Source organism: Dendrobium catenatum, unplaced genomic scaffold (assembly GCF_001605985.2).
Source record: "Dendrobium catenatum unplaced genomic scaffold, ASM160598v2 fragScaff_scaffold_671, whole genome shotgun sequence".
NCBI lineage: Eukaryota > Viridiplantae > Streptophyta > Magnoliopsida > Asparagales > Orchidaceae > Dendrobium > Dendrobium catenatum.
The window spans coordinates 943,874-965,441 of NW_021319133.1; the positions used below are offsets into that span (position 1 = coordinate 943,874).

General features: G+C 35.9%; 1 protein-coding gene across 1 annotated transcript in view; it reads left to right on the forward strand.

The window, feature by feature from the left end:
* Window positions 1–4,375: 4,375 nt before the first annotated feature.
* Window positions 4,376–21,568, forward strand: part of LOC110105634 (probable ubiquitin-like-specific protease 2B) — a 55,500-nt gene continuing 38,307 nt past the window's right edge. Inside the window, exons 1-3 of the mRNA XM_020835214.2 lie at window positions 4,376–4,515; window positions 9,855–9,923; window positions 16,662–16,793. Coding sequence (XP_020690873.1) covers window positions 4,376–4,515; window positions 9,855–9,923; window positions 16,662–16,793 — 341 coding nt within the window. The remainder of the gene's footprint in view (window positions 4,516–9,854; window positions 9,924–16,661; window positions 16,794–21,568) is intronic.

Below are 21,568 nucleotides of genomic sequence, written 5' to 3' on the forward strand. Positions count from 1 at the left end.
GAAGGATTTAATTGAGGATTGTCATTAAATCTGAAATTGATTTCAGATTTTATTGTGTTTAGGAGGTTTCCTAATATACGTTATTAATATGGAAAGCTTTAGAATTCAAATTTGAATTTGAATCTAAATAAAACAACTTTTCCAAATTAATAGGGACGTAATTTATGAAAGTAATTAAGGGTGATTTTGAAATTTGAAATTCAAAATCCTTGGGTAGTGGGTTGATGGCCGGCAGTTAGTGGGGCTTGGGGGTGGCCGGCGGGGAGGGCTGGCTGGGGATTTGGTGGTGGTCGGGTGAGGGGTAGGTCAGTGGCATAAGGAGAGGCGGTTTGGGTGGGGTTCAATTTTGGGAGGAAGAAAGGGAATGGGGTTTTGGGAGGCCGGCGGGTAGGGGCTAGGAGGGGAGATGAAAGTTAAAAAAAAAATAGAAAAGAAAGGAATGGAGCCGCGAACTTTGGAATCCACCGAAGGTTGACGGGTATTGCTCTCACCCACCAAGGATCTCTCCTCTCAAGAACTCACTTAGAGATCAAGTAAGAAATATGAAATTTCATTCTTAATTCATCATTAACCCTCAAGGAAGGAGGGGACGACTTTAAATAGTCAATACAATGTGACAAATAAAAAGTACTAAAATGCCCCTAGGGCTTACACATGTCTAAACCCTTAAGTAAGGGCAAAAGTGGAAAAGAAAACAAAATCATAAACAAAACTAATACATCAAATAATAAAAGTGAACATAAAACAAAGTAGAGCGGATGTCCTCATCATGAAGCTTAATAGTTGAGTGCTTTGGTGCGTGGTAGAGAAGATGTGGCTGAAGTTTTGATTGTGGGGTTATTTGTGGCTGCTGAGGTGGACAAAATCATCCGTGGTGGTCTTTGAGGTTGAATTGAATGAGATGTCTCCGACAATTAGTAATTGGCTTTGCAAGGGTTTTTTTGCAAATGGTTGTTAACCGCAATCTTAAAAGTCATTAGCAATGACTTTTTATCTATAGAGTTTGGGCTTTGAAAATTTGCACCCGGCTCTTTTGAGGGAGTTTATTTTGGTTGAAATTTTCAAATGTAGATTAAGTTGTAAAAAAGGCACTGCCTAGAGATTTCAACCTCATTTTTTGAAAAATTATTTTGTTCTAGGTTTCACATAGTCAATGGCTTTTATGATTTATTATCACTTCTGGTGACATGAAAGAACTTTTAATTAAGGCTAATCGTTATGCGCTAAATTCCTAACGTATAATAGCACCAATATTGGTTTTTTGATTGATGGACATTTAGCATCGTTAGCTTAAAGTGGATGGTAGGAGAAATAATGATGAACCCGATCAAAAATCATGGTTCCATTGTCCCATGTTGTAATGCACTTTGGTCTACATAGTTAGCGGAGGTGTTTGGCACATAATGATTGAAGGATCCTTATAAGTAACCATGAGTTGAGTTGTTCAAGAGAACCTTATAGACCAAGCATGAATTTTTATCTAAAAAGTCAATTTTGAGTCGACCTTAACTATGTGCATTATATGATTCATAACTTAAAGGGTTGAAGCTATTTGGGAATGTACGGGCTACAACCATGATCATAACATTGTGCGGTAAACCACCCTATCATTGGACCACTATCGTGATCTTTATTTATCGATGTTATTTTGCGGCGAAACCACCTGTTTAGGAGACACAGGCCACTCCTTATTGCCATTATATCTTTTGAAGATTATCTTAGTGACACACCTGATATGACATTTGACTCTTTGTGAGTTGAGGTTGATATCAAGTCAAGGGGGACGTGGGCTTGAGCCTTGGATGCCATGAAATTGATTTGAAATGGATTTTAGGCTTAAAGGGATCCCATGGTCAACCCTGGTTAACTTGGTCAACTGGGTTGACGCAGGGTCCAAGTCCAGGCTCAATAGACTCGACTCGACTCACTGAACCCATTGGAGAGAGTCTTGGGGTCTGGATTGGTCAATTTGACCAAATCAACTGTCCAGGCCCAAGTCTGGGCAAAATCGAGGTCAACAATTGCTTGCTTTTAGAATTGTTCATGATTCTATGAGCAGAGTGAATTTGATCTTAGCTTATTTTTGTTATGTGTAGCATTCTCAGATGTTAAGTTTGAGCATTTAGTACGTTTGTTTGAGGACACATGGGTATATGATTTTTAATGATTTGTTGTCATGCTTTAAAAGGACATATACATCACATTTTTTAAAATTTATCATGAAATTATTAGTAGAAAAATTTCATACTCCTCAAGGTTGTTAGATGCTTATAGAGGCAGTTACATGCTTCTTAAGATGCATACTTCTCGAGAAAATTCAGGTTTGAATTTATCTTATTTTTAGTTCCAGCAATTCTCATCTTTTTCTTGAGTGTTCAGCATGTTTGACGGTGCACATAATGACAATTTTTGATTTCAAGGGTTTGAATACAATTTAGAGGGCATGCATGCTTTTTTGGTGTATTTGCATTTTGCATTCGCATGGTCTTCGGTGCATTTGTGTGGTACATTTACACGTTTTTGGGTGAATTTGCTTAGTGTACTTATACACTTTTTAATGCATTTGTATAATGCATTTACACGCTCTTTGAGGCATGACAAATTTGAAATGTTTGCACAAATATAATGTCATTTAGTTGCGCATAAAGTTTATTTTGAATTTTATACGGCTGCTTTCTCTCCACTTGTGTATATGTTTTGTGAATCCTGTGGGCTTGTGGCGTTGTGTTATGAGCTATGATCCTATTATCACATTTTTTCATGATCTCAAAGTTCGTGTTCATTTGAATGTAATTTTACATTGTCGATCTCACAGGGAGTTATTTTTCCTTCTATAAATAGGAGTGTATCTCGATTCATTTCATCGCATTTAAGTTCACTGTGTTTTCTTGGGAGTTTTTGGTGTTTGTTTGAAGCAACTTTGCTCTTTTCTTGCATTTGGGAGGGTTCTTTAAGTCCCATGTTAGTCTTGTTAAATTCAATATTGTTCCTCTTTTTTGCATCTCAATTTTCATTATACAACGACCCAAATGATATGAGGGGTTCATTTTGGGTATTTTTTTTATGCTATGGATGCATTGTTGCGGCTTGTCTTCCAAGATAAGTGATGCTTGAGTGTTTTTTTAATGTGATTGAGGCATTTTTAAGTAAACTCCCATGATACTATGTATGTTGTCATCGTTGTCATTGCGTTCAATTGACATGACCACGGGTGTCCTTTTTTTGTAATTTCGATGTTCCAATTGCATTGGCGCACTTTGCTTCATGGAATGAATGTTGTTTGGATATTTTTATATAAGCAGGACATTTCGAAATAGGTTCACATGACAATCCATCCATTAGCCATCATTATCATCACATCTGTTCAGTCGACTTGTGGAACGGATATGGGGACCAACAGCATGCTCTCTTCTCTATCTTGTTGGGTAAGTAGGCAAAAAATGTCCTTCACAAGATGGCGTCATATGTGGGAAATCAAACCTAGTTTATATGCAGGAAATCAAACCTAGTTTATGTCGAAACAGTGGTGTGGCTATTGATCTATGTGAATGTGTCATCACGAGGATCACCTCCTTTTACTACATAGCCTTTTATGATGAAGATAATTCATAAACGCCTCCTGACAAGCATTCTCTAGCCTTCCCTAACCATTGTACGTTGGTTCTATCAATAAATTTTTGTTTCTTAGCATGTTCAAATGAAATTAGCGCCATTAATCTTCAATCTGCAATTTTGAAACTTGCATTTCAGGGTAAGTTTTCTAACAAAGATGGTCTTGTAAGTTTTCTCCATCTAGATTTCATCCCCTTGTAAGTCTGTTGAGAAAGACCTTAACCACAAAAGATATTTCCAAAGAATTTCATAAAAGCTAATTTGGGAAGTGGTGATCGGAGGATGCTGGTCTTGGGTACCATACGACCCCTCTCACTCCACTTCTTGCAATACCAACAACTTTGGGCCTTTGCAGTTTGTTAAAATTGCAAGCCTTATTGCACAACATGAACTTAACCAATTTCAACAGTATGACATTTGTGCAGAACATTGTGAGTTTGTTCCATAGATACCGTGTTGTGTTCCTGATTTATTTTGATGATGGTATGTCTAATAGAAGACTTTTGAATTTTAATTTTCAGAAATAGGAGAGGCTTTCAATGAAAATAATAAGAAATTCTACAAACCACTGACCTGATGCTTGACATGGACATTAATCTGGCGAACCTTGTGCTTATCATTTTTATTGAGAAAATGGTCATGCTATTATTTTTAACATATAAAATTGAGATCTTAACCACTCCGAGTTTTACAAATTACTTATCTATTTTTCTCACTTTTTAGAAGATTAGTATTTTACACTACTCTTGTTTTCATACTGCTAATGTATGGATATCCGCTAAATGTCCTTCTAGATGTTGAGAAATTTATAGCATCTGTAGCTGACGTGTGCTGGTTGGATAAAGAGAAGAAGATAAAGTCTTTGGCAGAAAGATACAAAGATATATGGAATACTGTTCCTGAGTAAGCTTTGAAATTCTAGGCTTGCACAGTAATATTCCTTTTTGTTTCAGTGAACACCACAACTAACATTAATTTTGATTTTTGCAAATGATTTATAGTGTCTTCCTCTTGATTGTTAAGGAAAGCCTTAAACTCATCAATGCTTATTGAGCATGCTTTTCATCAAATGTCATTTCATGCCAAATGAACTGTGAAATTCTTAATGCATCTTTCACTTTCAATTTATTTACTTTACTTAAATTTATGTATTTCTATCTGCGTTTGAGATGCTTTACTTAGGCAATTAAAAAAAACACAGTAGTGTCACTCTTTAGCCCGTCTTTTGTTTGGGCTTTTTTTTTCTTCAAAGAATCCATATATAGCTTATAATGGAAAGTAGAACCCATTCTTTTAGTCTCTGTTAGTGCCAATCTTTTCTGATTTTTTTAGATTTGACAATTATAATAGCTTTTAGCACATTAGCTGCAAATGTTTAATACTGGCTTTGTTATCTTGCCAGTGGAAGATTTCTTCTATGGTGCATGTTATTTGCATGATTTGCTGTCAAAAGCAGAACAATAAGACATTTCTGGAGTGTTGAAAGACAATTGGTCTGAGCATTAGGCATATTTGTGTTTGTTATCGTTTGTTCTGCTGGTTGTCAGCATAATAAGGACACTTATGTTTTAAAGCTTTGTTGAGTGGATGCTAGTTACCTTGTGCACTGTCATCTTCATAATAATAATCATGGTCATGTTTTCCTTCACTGATCTTATTGTGAATAATTATTGTCATCTTTGCCTTCAACGATTCTATTATGTTCTGGATATGTAATCATTTTTACCTTCCTCTTCATGTTTGATTTTCTTATGAGCCACATCTTTTGATCATCATCACAATTGTTTAGTAGAAGAGAAAAGTAAAGAAGAGAATTACAACAAGCAAATGTGATGTGTAATTGAAATTTAGTAGCGAAAGCAAAAACAGATGAGATGAAGATGTTGAACATGTTAGGATTTGTGGTTCTAATATTGTTTTAACATTTAGTGTAGATTTAGATGCAACTAAGGACAGCTTGATTTCCGTAGGGCAGAAGCTATTTATTATCTTCAATGAACCAGAAAAGAGAGAATATAATTCTAATCTAAGGCTTATATCCGTTTACTAGAAACTTATGAAGAAAAAATAAGGACCCACAAAAAGGCATGCACATGATTAAAATCTTATGCAGAAGATAAAAATCTAAATTATAGTAACTTTGACAAAACTCAATGTTATATTCAACCAATAAAAAATAGCCAAGAGGGAAAGAAAACAAGAAAAGTGAAAGTAGTTAACAAAGGGCAAGTCTTATGCTTGTACAGACACACTGAAGTAGTTAACCTTGTGAAAGTGTGCTTAGAAAACATTGAGGGTAATGGATCTAAGAACACCTTATGTTCTATGGGCTGATCGTCAAATAATGCAAACTCTGTATGCGAAAGCACCCTTCAGTATATGCGTTGGCATCAAAGATATGACCCCTATTGACATTATCATGCGCAACCCCTAAGTCATTGACTTTTTCCACATCCGGGAAAGATCCATCTTTGGTAGTCAATTTTTGGTCACAAATTTGTATATCTTGAATAAAGCCTTTATCAAGAACTCTAAATCTTGAAATTTTGGCCAAGCCAACATGTTATTCCCAGTACAAACCAGCAGCGTCACCATGATAGAAGCTTCTTCCATTACTGGAAGTACATTCAAATTTAAATAGTTGATGAAATAAACTATGTCTCAATTATGGTTCTGGAAAGAAGTAAACTAATCAACAATAATGTAGATTTCCTTGCACAGGAACTTACATAGGGAAACGCCAATGAATTCAAAGGTCTTGATCAACTTTTGTGCCAATGGAAAGCATATTCCTCCCATCAATGATGTCTTGGTATTCTTGCAAATTGAGAGAAATCTAGTGGGAAGCTTATGAGCCTTCTTGGACTGTCCTTAGAAAAATGAATTATATTTTATCTTTGTAGCTGAAACCATCGTTGAAGAAAAGCTATCTTCTTGATTAATAACTTTGAAGCAACTCCTTCAATTTAAAGTGCGGTATTTTTGTCCTTGATTATTAATGTGTGAAAAGAAAATCACATGCCGAAAACATCAATTTTATTTGCCAATATGTGTGTCTATTGAGAAAAGAGTTCATGCCTCATTTGAAGAAGTGGCCTCTAGCTATTAAGGCTCCATTGAAGCTCACCACTCATCACCATCACCTTGTGTGTAATACATGACGCATGTTGAAGATTTGACCTAAACTCACAATACATAAGTTGTCACATGGCAGTTGAATACACAACTTATAGAAGGCGACTCAATAAAAAACATGGTGTACAAATTCACCACTATTGGCTCGAACCCCTTAACAAGCGTCCTAATTGGCACCCAAACATGGTGGTAGCTAATGTATGTGTGCGGTATTGTCATAGTTGAGGTGGTACAACTACTTTTTATTGACCTGTGGAGTGTAGGCCTAGATGTGTTTGTCTCATGCATGTTGTTGGTCACCACAAACTTAATACAAGTTTGTGCTCATATGTGAGGGCGCAGGCCCACATGAGTTGTGGGGCTCGAATATTGATATGCCATGCTCATCTTGGTCTTCTTGACTCGAATTAGGGCTCGAACTACCTTTGCAAACAAACCTTTTTTTTGGTTGGTTAAAAAGATCATTTGAAAGCCCTGTTTAGTCCAGAGATGTTATCCAAGTGACTGTAACTTTAACAAAGCACCAAATAAAAGTTGACAGATTTGGATTAGTGGACTAGCAGCCTCTTAAAAGATGTCCATGTTGATTCTTAAAAATGTTTGCGGTCAAATGGTTTAAATTTAAGACCCTTCTTTTTGGAAGATGTTATTGAATGACCTCTGATCATGTGAAGTGGTACATTATAATGATTAATATGCAAATGACAAATGTTTTAGCACATTTTATAAAAGTTCAAACGACATTTGAGCAGTGATATGTCCTTAAAAAAAGTATTGGTTTCTAATTAATTTTGGATGTACAGTCAAGATTGTTAAATGAAATAGTTATTTTTTATTGTTATCGTCGTATTAGTAAAACTGGAGTTACAGACGCTTTAAAGAAAATAAAGTGCTGGAAACCAATGTGACCTAATGATATTTCAATAGAGGTGTGAAAATGGAGAGGTTTGATGGAAAAGTTTAGAGAGAATAAGGAGGATCTACATATGATATTTATTGATTAGAGAAAGCATATGATAAAGTTTCCAGAGAAGTGATTTGGAGAGTTCCAGAAAAGAAATGAGTTAATAATGCTTTTATTCATGTTAATAAGGATGTGTATATAGGAGCTGTTAGTTGTGTTCAAACACAAGGTTGTTTGACCAAGTATTTTTCTATTTTAGTTGGATTACATCGAGAATTAGCTTTAAACTCATATCTTTTTGCTTTATTTTATGGATGTTCTTACTAGACATTTGCATGAGCATATACTCTCGTGTATGCTTATTGCTTATGATATTCTTCTTGTTGATAAGATTACAGAGGGAGTTGAAAAAAAACTTGAATTATGGAGGTCAACCTTAGAGTCTAAAGGTTTTCATTTGAGTATATCTAAAATTGAATACATTAAGTATAATTTTAGTAAAATAGATTTGATGGTGGGATTTTGACATTGGGTGATCAAGTCATTAAAAATTAAAAAGAGTGCACATTTTAGATGTCTCGGGTCTATTGTTCAAAACGATGGGGAAATAAACGAGAATATTATTAGTTGAATTCAAGTTGGAGGGTTAAAGTGGAGTTCATTGGGCCTGTCATGTGATAGAAAATTTCTCCTCTAAACTTAAGAAAATTTTTTATAAGATTGTTGTGGGACCTACAATGCTTTATGGCTCAGAATGTTGACCTTTAAAAGAGAGGAATAAAATTAAGTGTTGCAGAGATGAGGGTGCTCAGGTGGATGAGCGGTTTTATGTTTAGAGACAAAATGTGAAATGAGTTTATACATGAAAAGGTTGGAGTAGCTCCAATGACAGATAATATTAGAGAGTTTCCTTAGATGGCTTGGTCACATAAAACCTCAGTCTTCTGATGACTCGGTTAGGGGCATTGTGCATTAGATTTTTCCTATGTTAAAAATGATAGAGATAGATCTTAAAAGACTTGGTTAGAAAGTATTAGAAATGATCTTTTTTTTTTTTTTAGATTTAAATAAGAATTTGACTCTTAATTGAACATAATTGAGAAAAAAAGGATTTATAAAGCCAACCCCACATAGTGGAATAAATGTTTGATGTTGTTGTTGTTGCTGCACTAATTAAAATCTGACTATCCAACTAAGATCATCTGCAACACTAATTTCAAATTCTAGGAATATTACATTAAGATTTATGATTGATATTTATTTATTTCTATTGTTTGTTTTTGTAGTTTATGATGATAAACTATGCTAATTTGTTGATGATTGCTAGAATATTTGTAATTTTTAAAAACTTTATGAGTTCTTTTTAAGCCTTTTTAAGGCTTACGTCTCAATCAATCTTGACACTTACTTCTGACCTTGGTGAGACAATGTTTTTTTTCTCGTTTTTGCTTTCATAAATCTTGCAAATTAGCATCAATGTTAAAGACGAAGTGTCCATATCCTTGAAACTTCAGATCAACCGAAGTAGTAAAATGCCCCTAGTGATGAGTATTTTGATATTGGTGATGAATTGTTAACTCCATTCATTGTTTGGTTCAGCAAAAAATATTAAACTACCTCCATGTAAACAAATATGAAAATACCCTATCCTTAGGTAATGTTCTAAAATACTCCCAGTCTCTAGAAAGGTTCAGTTGAGTCAATTTCTTATTTGTTCTAAGTTTTTTAGTGAACTTATTGACTTAAGCATTGGAGTTTATTTCAGGTATAATATTCTTTACAGTAGGCTCAACTCTTTTTTTATAAGGTGTATGCATAGGGAACGAGTATATATTGTTGATGATGCACCCTAGAAATCTCATCCGGCTTTTGGATAATTTCTAACACACAAAGTCTGGAAAGACGGCGCCTTGCAATCACAATTTTTTATTATGAATTCTGTTTATTCCTAGACTAACTGTGGTGATGAATTATCTGTAAACATTCATATACAAAGGAACCCTTTTCTTTTATTAGTTTGCTTTAGATATTAGCTTAATTATTATTATTATTTTTATCAACAGAGTCCTTCAAAATAAGTATTATGTTATTCCTTGTTGAGTTTCCTTGAGCATATAATATGTTATTGCACTTGAAGTGTGTTAGTGTACAATCGTATACTGCTGAAAAACAGAGATTAAATTTTCGAAATTTTTTTGTGCAGTAATAATTATGCCTTGGAGGATGACATGCTCACGACTCATATGTCTTTTTCAAAGCGGTATTTTAGCGAGTGAGTGTGAAATTATTTACATCATCTTTCCTGTTGTTCAAGCTATTCTATTTTTCTTACCTAAGCTTTGTTCTTTTACATCTCTTTATTTTCTCCTTGAAGCATGTCTTGAACTGCTGTCATTTAGATATGCATAAATAGAACATAAAAGGAAATCTTGACAGTAAAATGGCTTGAAAAAGCTTGAAGTATTATTTTATTACTTGAAGTAGTATCAACCCTTAAATTAATCACTTAGTGGATTTATAGATTACAAGTCATTAACAATCACATTGTGACCAGCGTGCAGAAAGTTGGGGAAACCCGCAGAATAAAGAGAGAATTATAAAATCGAAAACAAAATAGAGAGAAGAAAATTAAACAGTAGCTCTAAAGACATTTTAGAGGTTTGTCTGAATTGTTTAATGCCACTGCTTTTCACTTATGTTTAATGCACTTTTCCATCCAAAAGTAAATTTCAGATTTTTTGTTGAAACAAAATTTTTATAATTTTTTATAATATTAGCAAAACATTTGTTGTTCCTTTCATTCCAATTTTCTAAAAAGCTGAGAGCAAGAGAATGCACCATATATCTCAAGCATTGTCTTTGAGAAAAATGTCTCTTCATGAAGAGAAGGTAGAGTTGACTGTAATAGAAATATATGAGACCCCAAAGAAAGAGAAGTTGTGTCCAAATGCTGAAAGAAAATCTGCATTTGATGAACAAGTAAGCGCCATCCTCTCCGGGAGAGATTTACACAAATCAATCTGTACAATCCTGAAGCCCAAATGAGAGAAAAGAGAAAAAATTGTGCCCGAATGAAAAAAATAAAAAAATTGTGTAGGAATCTTTCCTAGAATAACAATCCACCTAAAGAAATCCAACTTCAAACTGACTAAGATCTTCAATGTCCAAGAGTAAGAAGTGATACTGCCACCAAGCATTTAAAAGACGTTTAAAGATTTGATTGAGAAAATGCTTCTTGAATAAAGCAACCAATTAGGAGAATTGATGTTAAAATTCAAGCTAATCTAGTTCAGCTCATAATAAAGATTTGAAATATCATTAACTAGATAACAAATGAATAATCTTTTTCTAGTGAAGATGCCACTAAAAGAAAGAGAGAATATATTTCACCAAAGGTTAGACTCACTTAAATACTAAAATGCTACTAAACAATGCAAGATACAACAAGCTAAACAAAACTACTTAAATGCTAGCTACAGCAAGCTAAACAATGCTACTTAATTGCTAAACAATGCAAGCTACGGCAAGCTAAATGCTACTTAAATTGATGTGAAACAATACATGCAAAAATAACTTGCTTAATGAAGTTTGCACTTGTAAATTTTAGAGAGCAATGTAAGCAAAATCCTGTATTGATGTAAACGATAAGATAACATTAAGGTGATAAAATAGCTTAGGTCTAAACACATGCGAGAGGTTGAGATCATTAAATAGTCAACTAAGTCTTACTTTGCATACATGAGTGGTTTCAACGAGAAATTCCAATGCTAACAATAAGATTAGTATTATGAAGGGCCTCTCTCACAACTCATTCAAATACTAGGTTTAGCGGAGGCAATAAAACATGCGCTTTGTGAATCAAATTATAACCACGAGTAGAGTAAACTCAGAAGATAGAGAGTGAGTGAAGAGTTTACCAAAAAAAAAAGGAGTTATGAAGCTATGACGATGACTGGAATGAAGGGGCAGCAGCCTTCAAACTTCTGGAACCACTCAGCAGCAATGGGAGTCTCTTCAGGCGGCTGGACGACACTAGATCTCCTCAGGACAGCAGCTAGGACTGATTCTGGACGGCTGGACAGCACCCTTGTTTGCTGTGGTCAACAGGATAGCAACCTGTTGAGCTAAGGGAAACTTCTAGACAGGAAGAAGGGCTGTCTTTGAGATATGGACAGCAATTGTCGCTCCCGGGATGGCTGGACGTCGGTGGGCTGCTGCAGGAATTTCCAAATAGCAAATTGAGATGTTGGGCAGCAGTTTTTCTGGAGCTTTGGAAGGGATTTGGGAAGGAAAAATCAGCCAACAGCTGTGGGGAATTTCGGCCAGCAAGGAGGGGAAGTGTTTGAATTAATTCCTTACTTAGGAGTAGTGGATTTGGAAGGAATTAAAGGGGTGGGGAAGATTAATCAAAAACTGACATTTAATTTCAGTTTTGATTAAATTGGGAGGGAAAAGACTTGAATTTTGAATTTCAAGTCATAGGCATTAATGCCTTGAATGGGGGAATTAATGGAGGGGAGCCAAGAGGGGAGGAGGCCGGCGGTTTTGGAAGGGAGAGGGGAGTTTCAAAACCAATTCTGAAATAAATTTCAGAATTTGAAATTTATGGAGAGAAAAATTATTTGAAATTAATTTCAATTTCAAATAGGGTGGGACATTAAATGAGCAATCAATAGGGAGATTCCCTCAAGGGGGCCGGCGGCATGTTGAGAGGGGAAGATTAATGGGAAGAGGGAGGAGAGGGTTTCCAATTTGGAGCGATGATGTGGACATAGAAATTAAAGACTCCAATTTAAATTAATTTGAAATTGGAATTTATCATGGAAACTTTCCTAAATTGGAATTCCAAATTATGAAAGAATTTGAAATTCAAATTTCAAATTTGAAACTTGTGGAGAGATGGGTTGGACGGGTGTGGGAAGATCACCGGCAAGGTGGCCGGCCGGTGCCGTGGGAGTGGCCGGCGGCTGGCTTCCAAGGAGGTGGCAGCAATGGCTAGGCTCGATTTCAACCCAAGGATTTTGAATGGCTTTTCTTGTGGTGGAGGGGAAGTAGTTGGAGGAAAACACAAACAAGAAGATAGACTAACTTAACTACGAGCCACGGACTCTTCCAATGACTGGTGGGCCTTGCGATTTGCTCCCCTTGAGCTCTCTCCCTTCTCAAGCTCTCATGCAAGAAGAAGTAGAAAAAAAACACAATTTTTCATTCAAATATTCATTCATCAATCTCTCATGAAGAGGAGAAGGCCTTAAATAGCCAAAGGAATAAAGAAAATACAAATACCAAATTTCCCCTAAGGCTAACACATGACGAGGCCCTTAAGCAAGGGCATACATGGAAAGAAATACAATATACTCATAAAACATAAAACAAAATACATCAAATATAATAAAAATCAAAAGTAGATCATGGCCGTAGATCATGCAGGTCTCCTTGCGCTAGAACTCATGTAGATGTCCTCATCATAAATGCTACTTAAAATAGCTACTAAACAATGCAGAATTCTTGTGTGGACAGCAAGCTACAACAGGGAGTTAAGTTGCCTAAGTGTTTAGGAAGGTCTCTAGAGTGAGGACAACACCTAAACACTAAGTGAGACTCACCAAAAGTCCACTAAATGACGCAACATTGTAAAGGACAGCAAACATGCGATACATTAAATGATATAATTGCAATGTTAGGACAACTAGTTGGGCCTACCAATGACAAGTTAAAACTCTAATTGAACCTAACACATGTAAGAGCAACCATGCTCTGATACCAAGATGATGTGAAACATACATGTTTTCAAGAATTGCAAGAAATTAATATAAGTTGTTAAGTTATGCAAACCATCTAACAATGCTTCACCAAAAGATAGAATTCTAGGAATCGTTAGTATTCGATTTCGAGAGGCAAAGAATTACAATTAAAATAAAAAATATTAAGATAATTCAAAGGTAGCAACATTTATGGCAATAACAATGAATCCACCTCCTTATAATTAGAAAATTTGCCTAGGAGTTTCCCTCACATTCGTTCACTTGGAGTGGACTTAACGGAAAAAGATTTTAGATAATAAAACTGATGTCACTAATAAACAGAAGGCGCCGAGAGTAATGGCCAACAGGTAGTTACCCGGATTCGGAGGATTCGGTGGGCGGCGAACAATTAACCACTGGTTGTCGGAGAAGCGTTCCCCAATGGTAGTGGCTAGTTGGAAGAGAACTCTATCCACGTATCCTTCCACGGAATTGTCGAGCTCCAAGTCTAGGTTGGCGAACGAAGATTGTTGAATGTTGATGAAACCCTCTTGATCGTAGACGAGTCCGTGGTCAAGCTCGAGATCCGCTAACCATGGACAATGACACTTTGATATTTGGAACAATGGTGGTCGGCGGCTTGGGAACAAAGAGGGAGGAGAGGGGCGGGTAGGGTTAGGTGGGTGGGGGTATTTTGGGTTTAGTGGAAGATGAAATAAATTAGAAAATTATGAGTTTTGATTTCAGATTTTCTAAATGGAGGGAGGAGGATTAATTTGAATTCAAATTAACCCAAATTTGGGCTAGGGGGAAGGGGCGGCTGTTATGGGAGAATTAAGGGAGGAATTAATTGATGCTTATGTGACAAGTGGAGAGAGAAAGGGAGGAGAGAGGGGCCGGCCAAACAAAGGAGGGTAATTATGGATTTACTAATTAATTGTGGGCCCCATAGGATTAACTCTTGATTTAAATCAAATCTGAAATTAATTCAGATTTTTGATTTATTTTGAGATTTTCCTAATTGAATTTGCATAATAGGGAAAGAGTTTTGAATTTCAAAATTGATTGAATAGCAATTAAATCCCTTTTCTATTTATGGTGAGGTATTTTAGGAAAGAGTTAATGAGGGGATTTGAATTTTTGAAATTCAAAATTCAAACATGGGAGGGAAATTTGAATTTGAATCCCAAATCCAAAATTAGGTAGTGTTATTGTGAGGAGAGAAGAAAAAGGAAAGGGGATCAATAGTGGGGCCGGCGGCATGCATAGAGGAAGAGGGGTTTGGGGAGGGAAATTAATGCGCCTTAATGCATCAACTCACTTTAGGAAAAAGGTGAAGAAATCCAATCTAATTTAATATTAAATTAGATTAAAAATTTGAAAACTTTCCTAATTTGGCATAGTCAATTTAGGAAGGTTTTTGAAATTCAAATTTTGAATTTCAAAAGGATGAAGTCTCTTTCCAAAATTAAGTGGATTGAATTAGAAAAATCTTAATGGGGATTGAAATCAACATTAAGGAAAAAGTGCAAGGGGTGGCCGGCGGTGGGGGTTGGCGAATTTGGCTTGGTCGGAGTTTGGAGCAAGGGGAGGGGAAAGCCGGTGGTTGATGGGAGATAGGAAGGGGATTGCCGGAGGTATAGGGGAAGAGGGAAGAGGAAGATGAAGACTAAAATAAAAGAACCAAGAACTCACAAAGAGATCGTAGAACCGCGAACCTTGGAATCCTCCAAAGGTTGATGGGTATTGCTTTCACCCACCTAGGATCTCTCATCTCAATAACTCACTTACAGATCAAGCAAATAAAACTGACATTTTATTCATCATTCATTATCCCTAATACAAAGTCTTGGCCTCTATAAATAGGCCTCCATGAAGAAGAAAACACAAAGACAAACATGTCCTCTGGGCTACAACTCACTACATTCCGTCATAGGGGTACAATGGTCAAACACAACTAAAATAATAAAACTAATACAAAAACACAAAATAGAAAAACAAAAAATAGCTCATAAATAAATGCTCCTGATCGTGGCCATCGATCTGCGACGTCTCCTATGATAGACGTGCCGGAATCGTCTACTGATGTCCTCATCATATTTCTTTGTTGCTTCTGCTTTATTGACTTTTAGGATTCACTTAGGTGACTTTTGTTCTATTGTCATGCAAGATACTTCCCACGCCGTAATCCTTGTGAGCTGCAACGTCATCTCTTTCCTCTTAACCCGTTGCTAATTTAGCTTCAATTTATCTTTAATTCTTTAAGCTTCAACTCAGATCTTATTATTGTTTGTCTCATTTCTCGTCTCTATTTAATTTCTTCTTTATCCACATTGTGAAATGCTTTCTCAATCCCTTCGTATTAGTTATTTTCTCCATTTGCTTGATAAGCAATTTAAATGTTTTTTTTCCCTACTGCCCAGCAGCTGTCATTGTTTGCTGCTGACACTCCATTGCTGACAGTGCCCCCCAATTTCCCTGAGCAAAACAGTTGCTGTTTTTCAATGCCCCAAATCTCTCCTTGTCTTTGATCAGAACTTTGATCAGAATGGCGAAAGAAGAGAAGAGAGACTACCAAACCCAAGCTAACATGTACCAAGCGTAAGCAAACACGGCCTAGACAAGCCTTAGCTTAATTTAATATAGGGCTAAGCTGGTCCAATAGGTTTAGGACTACTTGTGCAATTTTAGCCGTACCTGAACCTCTTCTTTGACCCAAAACAGTTTTAATTTTGCTCAGCAAAATATTTAGCTTTCCCTCTTGTTGTTTGACTTTTTACAAAAGAAAAGGTCAAGAAAAAGAAAAAGAAAGATGAATAAAAAAGGAAACAAGGATGGTGAATACTAGGTTTGAAGCTATGCTCGAATTAGTGAGAAACTTTATGCTCTCAATTGTCTCAGACGCTCTGCAGAAATGCAACTTGATGGTTCACTTTTTAATTTCTAACTTTATTATTTTCCATCCTCTTTCTATGTTAACATTTCTACTATTTCACATGTTTTAAAATGTCGGCATAAATTAAATTGGCTTTCTTGAATCCATCCCTTGTGACATTTTTTGGTGTTGAAGTTCTCTACATGGTGGCTTGCATACTTTAAACATTTTTTTGCACTGCTTGTATCCTCACATCCGTTGCAAGTGCTTTTATATTCTTTTGGGTTTGTATTTTTGGAGATGCAGGGGAGGGAATATTACATTATGCAAGTTTTGTAGCCCATTTATTTGTGCCTTGGCAATAACTTCTCATCAACTGTGAATGTTTCAGTATCATGGAGCCATTTGAAGATGTAATATACCCCAAGGGAGATCCTGATGCTGTTTCTATAAGTAAAAGAGATATTGAACTATTAGAGCCGGATACATTTATTAATGACACAATAATTGACTTCTACATCAAGTGAGTTCTTATTTCGTTTGAATATGAGAAAGCATTTTATTTAAAATTTTGTTATGTGCTTATTGTTGAAGTTCCTGTTTGTTAATACAAAATTGAGCTTTGTAAAAGAGTTGTGAATGAATTTTTCAAGGTGTATTTTTTTTTTAATTGAGGATGTTGAGTTATAGAGTATATGAATAACTAGTTTTGACTTTTATTCTTTCGTGATAAAGAAAAAGGAAAAGGAGTATCCATTCCTTTGATTTGATTAGATCTGCAGGTTTGAAATTTTGCCTTAGCATATGATTGGAAAGTTAATTAAGCTTTTCTAACCAGTTTAAATGCAAATTCTTATATGTTTCTATTAAAGGCTATGTTAGATTTGAATGCTTATCAATGCTTTTTTTTTTTTTCTTTCTTAAGGTTTGTTGGGCAAGATATGAGGTATTGCTGAAAGAAAAAAGAATGCCTTATGAATGAAATTGATAAGCTAGCAACCATAGATCACATAATCATGGCAGTTGTAGAACGTTTCAATAAATAATGTCATTCACTATATATCACTAGGATATGGAGGTTTCTCACTCACAATTAGTCTTTGTTAAATTTGTAGTTTGAATTTTGCACCATTGTTAAGCTGTATTGAGGAGAGTTTGATGGGATTTTTTTTCCTCGTGCTTTCTAGAGTTTTCAAGTTAGATGGTTGAAGCGGAGGAATGCATCAGGCCTCTTGTGTGATAGAAAAGTACCACTCAAACTTAAAGAGAATTTTATAAGATGGCGGTGAGACCTACAATGCTTTATGACTGACAATGTGATAGGCCTTGCCAGACTAGCCTAGCTGGCCGACCCAACCCAGGCCGAACCAGCCATGTGGCTTGGCGGAAGCAAGGGTAGTAGGAGGGGAAGTTTGGCCTTCTTTGTGGGGCCCATGAGAGCTATTATTCATTATGTAAGAATGAGGAATCAAGGGGGAGCTGCTTAGGAAGGTTTTAACTTAAAAAAAAAGAGGGCTGATTTGAATTATGAAATGTTTTATTTGGGGAAAGAGAGTTGATTTGAGTTCAGATTTGGGAGGGAAGTAGGATTATATTAGGGTTAATTGGGATGTTTTACTTTCACATGAGATAGTTTTTGCTATAGTTCTTAGTTCTTTTTTGAAGTTGTTCCTAACGACAGCTAGGGTTTGGGGGAGTGTCGATCTACCTCTCGAATAGTATATATCAATTGCATCTCTCATTATTGTTGGAGTAATAAAAAATCTGCCCCCATACATGTGTTCATGCAATTTCTTCTTATCTAATTTGTTGTTTTTGCTTCCAAGTTGCTTCATAATGTTGGCCATTAATTAAGTGTTATAGTGATGAGGGTGCTTAGGCTGATTAGTGGTTTTACACTTAGAGATAGAATGCAAGATAAGTATATAGGTGAAAAGCTTGGAGTAGCTCCAGTTGTAGATAAGATTAGAGAGTCGCATTTGATGGTTTGATCACATAAAATATTGGCCTTCAAATGACTAGGTTAGGAGCTTATGTTAAGAAAGGTAGGGGTATACCTAAAAAGTCTTGGTTATAAAATATTAGAAATGATTTTTTTAAAAATATATTTAAATGAAAATTTGATTCTTAAAAAGTTATAATAGAGAAAAAGGATTCATGCAGCCGACCCAGCGTAGTGGGATAAAGGGTTGATGTTTGATGTTAATTTTTCTTTCTGGAGTTTTTAGAAACTTTGGTGGTAGCTGCAGATCTTGATGAGAGGTGCTCTTGTTTTGTAAAGAGAAATGGCATTTGTTCATTTAAGTAGATGCTTAGGGTTTATGTCAGTGGAGGAACTCTTCTTGAGTTAACAAGACATTAATCTTCACATCTTGGTTTGTTCAAAAAAAAAAAAAAAAACTGCCTTTTGAAACACGTTCCTTCAGTTTTAGATATATCACTTTTAATGCAATCAAAAATTTGGAAGAGGGCCTCAAATTTTTGATCACAAAAAGACTACCTTTCTAAGAAATAGAAAATGGCATGAATTGCCAAAAAGACACTAAATATGACAATTGAACTAAAAAAACAACTTTCATATTATAATAAACTATTACAAACTTGGATACAAACAAACAACACAATAATGACAATAACTTTCCTAAAATTGCTTGCCAAATGTTGAGAAGAAAGATACAGATGGAATGACACTTGCGGAGAGACGAAAGAGGTTAGAAGCCGAGAAGAAGGGTGGAAAGAACTCGCAAGTCTCCCCAAGAGATAGAAGAAGAAGTGGACAAAGCTCGCAAGCTTTTCCAAAAACCCTCAGGTTTCTTTCCAAAAAATCACATATTTTTCACTCTCTAAAACAGCCCAAAACATCTTCTATTTATAGACATGAGAGGGGAATACAAACAGCCCCAAAAACCCTTCATATTCTTAATTAATTAAGGGAAATGAAAAGCCATCAGTCAACTCCAGGAAACGAAGCACCAAAGCCACAGAAAAGCCCCCCATCAGCCACGGGAAAACAGCCCAGGCGGAATTCGAAGAGGCAGCCGCAAAAACCAAGGAGGCCCGCACGGAACCGAAGCACCAAGGCACGGGAAAGGCCACCCAGCACGGAAAACCATCAGCCAACCGGGGAAACCAAGGAGCCAAGGCACGGGAACCCAAGAGCCATCCACGAGAAACAAATAGACAAGGGGAAGGAGAAGAGACAAAATTAATGAGCTACTAATAAATTAATAAGTGAACTAACATAGCTCATAATGAGCTAACTCTTAGTTAAAAAATTAATGAGCTAGCAAGCTCAAGGGAAGTCAAAACCAAATTTTTTTAGATTTGTTTTGACCCCCCCTGGTGTCTACATCAACTTTCATGGAACATAGCAGAGATCCAAGGTTGCTGGAAGCTTTACGATATGAACTGAATTCAAGGTGAAAAAAGGAGGTAGATCATTGTTGAACTATATGAAAATTAGCAATAGAGAAAAAGGTAAAAGAGAAGCTGAAGTAGAGATGTTTATTGGATGCCCAAAGTTTGTTATTGTTCCAACTTTGTTCTCAGGCTTTTTAACTGCTTAACAATTCTTCTTTCAACTTACACGAATGATCTTTTACTTTAGAAAAATGCCCGAATGGTTTTCTTGGCCACCAACAATCCTTCCTGCAACTAGGGAATGCAGCTTTCTGCCCCTACAACCGCCGAACTAACTACTGTGTCATGCTTTGACTGCAAGAGATTGTTTCGGGGTTGGGTAATAGATTGTGGCGAAATCCCGAACTCCATTATGATTCCATGTCCATCTTGTCTCTCGCGATAACAAGGTATCCCTCCCCAAATTTGGACAAACATGAAATTACTCAGCCCCAAAACTGATTTCCTTTTGAAGGAAAGTGGGTATAAATATTTCAGCTTCCTTAATAAAGCTTATACACTATTAATTAGAAAACAAGCCCTTTAGAAAAAGAAGACGACAATAGGTCTTAATAATAAAATCTAATTAAAAAAAAAAGAATCCTACGAAGAACGTCAATAGTCAATTTTGACTTTTCCTGCTTTCGACTAAATATCCAAATTGATCCCACCCCTCATTTCTTTGATTATTTTCATGAGCAACCAAACAGACTGATGAGGACATTGTCAGCGATTTCAACACGTGTACCATCGGAGACACCGGAGATCGACGGCCACGATCAGGAGTTTTAATTTTAGTCATGTTATGTAGTAGTTTATTTTATTTTTCAATTTTCCGTTTTTACCCTTACGGGAATTTGGTCGCTATTGTAGCCCAAGGGGCATTTTAGTCTATTGTTTCCTTTGTCATTTTAGGCCTATATATATATGGTCATTTCTTATGTAATGGGTTAATGAAGATTTGAATGAAAAATTTGTGTGTTTCTACTTCTTCTTGCATGAGAGCTTGAAAAGAGAGAGAGAGAGCTCAAGGGGAGCAAATTGCAAGGCCCACCAGTCGTTGGAAGAGTCCGCGGCTCGTGGTTAGGTTTTCTATCTTCTCCTTCGTATTCACCTCCATCTTCTTTCTCCTCCACCGCAAGAAGACCCCTTCCTCTTCCCCAAACCCGCCGGCCCTAAGCCTTCCTTGGCAATAATAAAATCTAATTAAAAAAAAAAAGAATCCTACGAACAACGTCAATAGTCAATTTTGACTTTTCCTGCTTTCGACTTAATATCCAAAGTGATCTCACCCCTCATTTCTTTGATTATTTTCGTGAGCAACCAAACAGACCTTTATGGTTAGACATGCTGTCAGTTTAATTTGGCTTTTACTCATTATTATGTAAATAGGAATCATTTAGTATTACTCCGGCAAGCGGCGTCAAATTTTTTCAAAATTGCATGAATTAATGATTTACGACTTTATTTGAAATGTCTTGATATTCATATAATGAGTTTTCACTTCCTTAAGGTGAACAACACTCAATTCCCTTGCAGCCACTTGAATGTTAGCTCTTACTTTTCTCAAAATCGGGGGCAAATCATTTGCCTTTCTATATTTGGTTGAATCTTCATCTCTTTATGTGAAATTATCAATTATTATGGGCATAAATGGATAAGATGAAGCTATGAATAATTGAACACTGACACAATAATTAGGCTGAAACGAGTGATTGGAGGCTTATTATGGGCATGATGATGTCCTCATGAAAAATATTATTTGGACATGACTATAGTTCAATAGAATGAACAACTCGCTTTGAGAATATTACAAACGTCCAGATGTTTAGATAATGCAAATTAGTCCCATGTAGTTATTCAGACCTTTTGTGTATATGTGTTTTTTTTTTAATATTT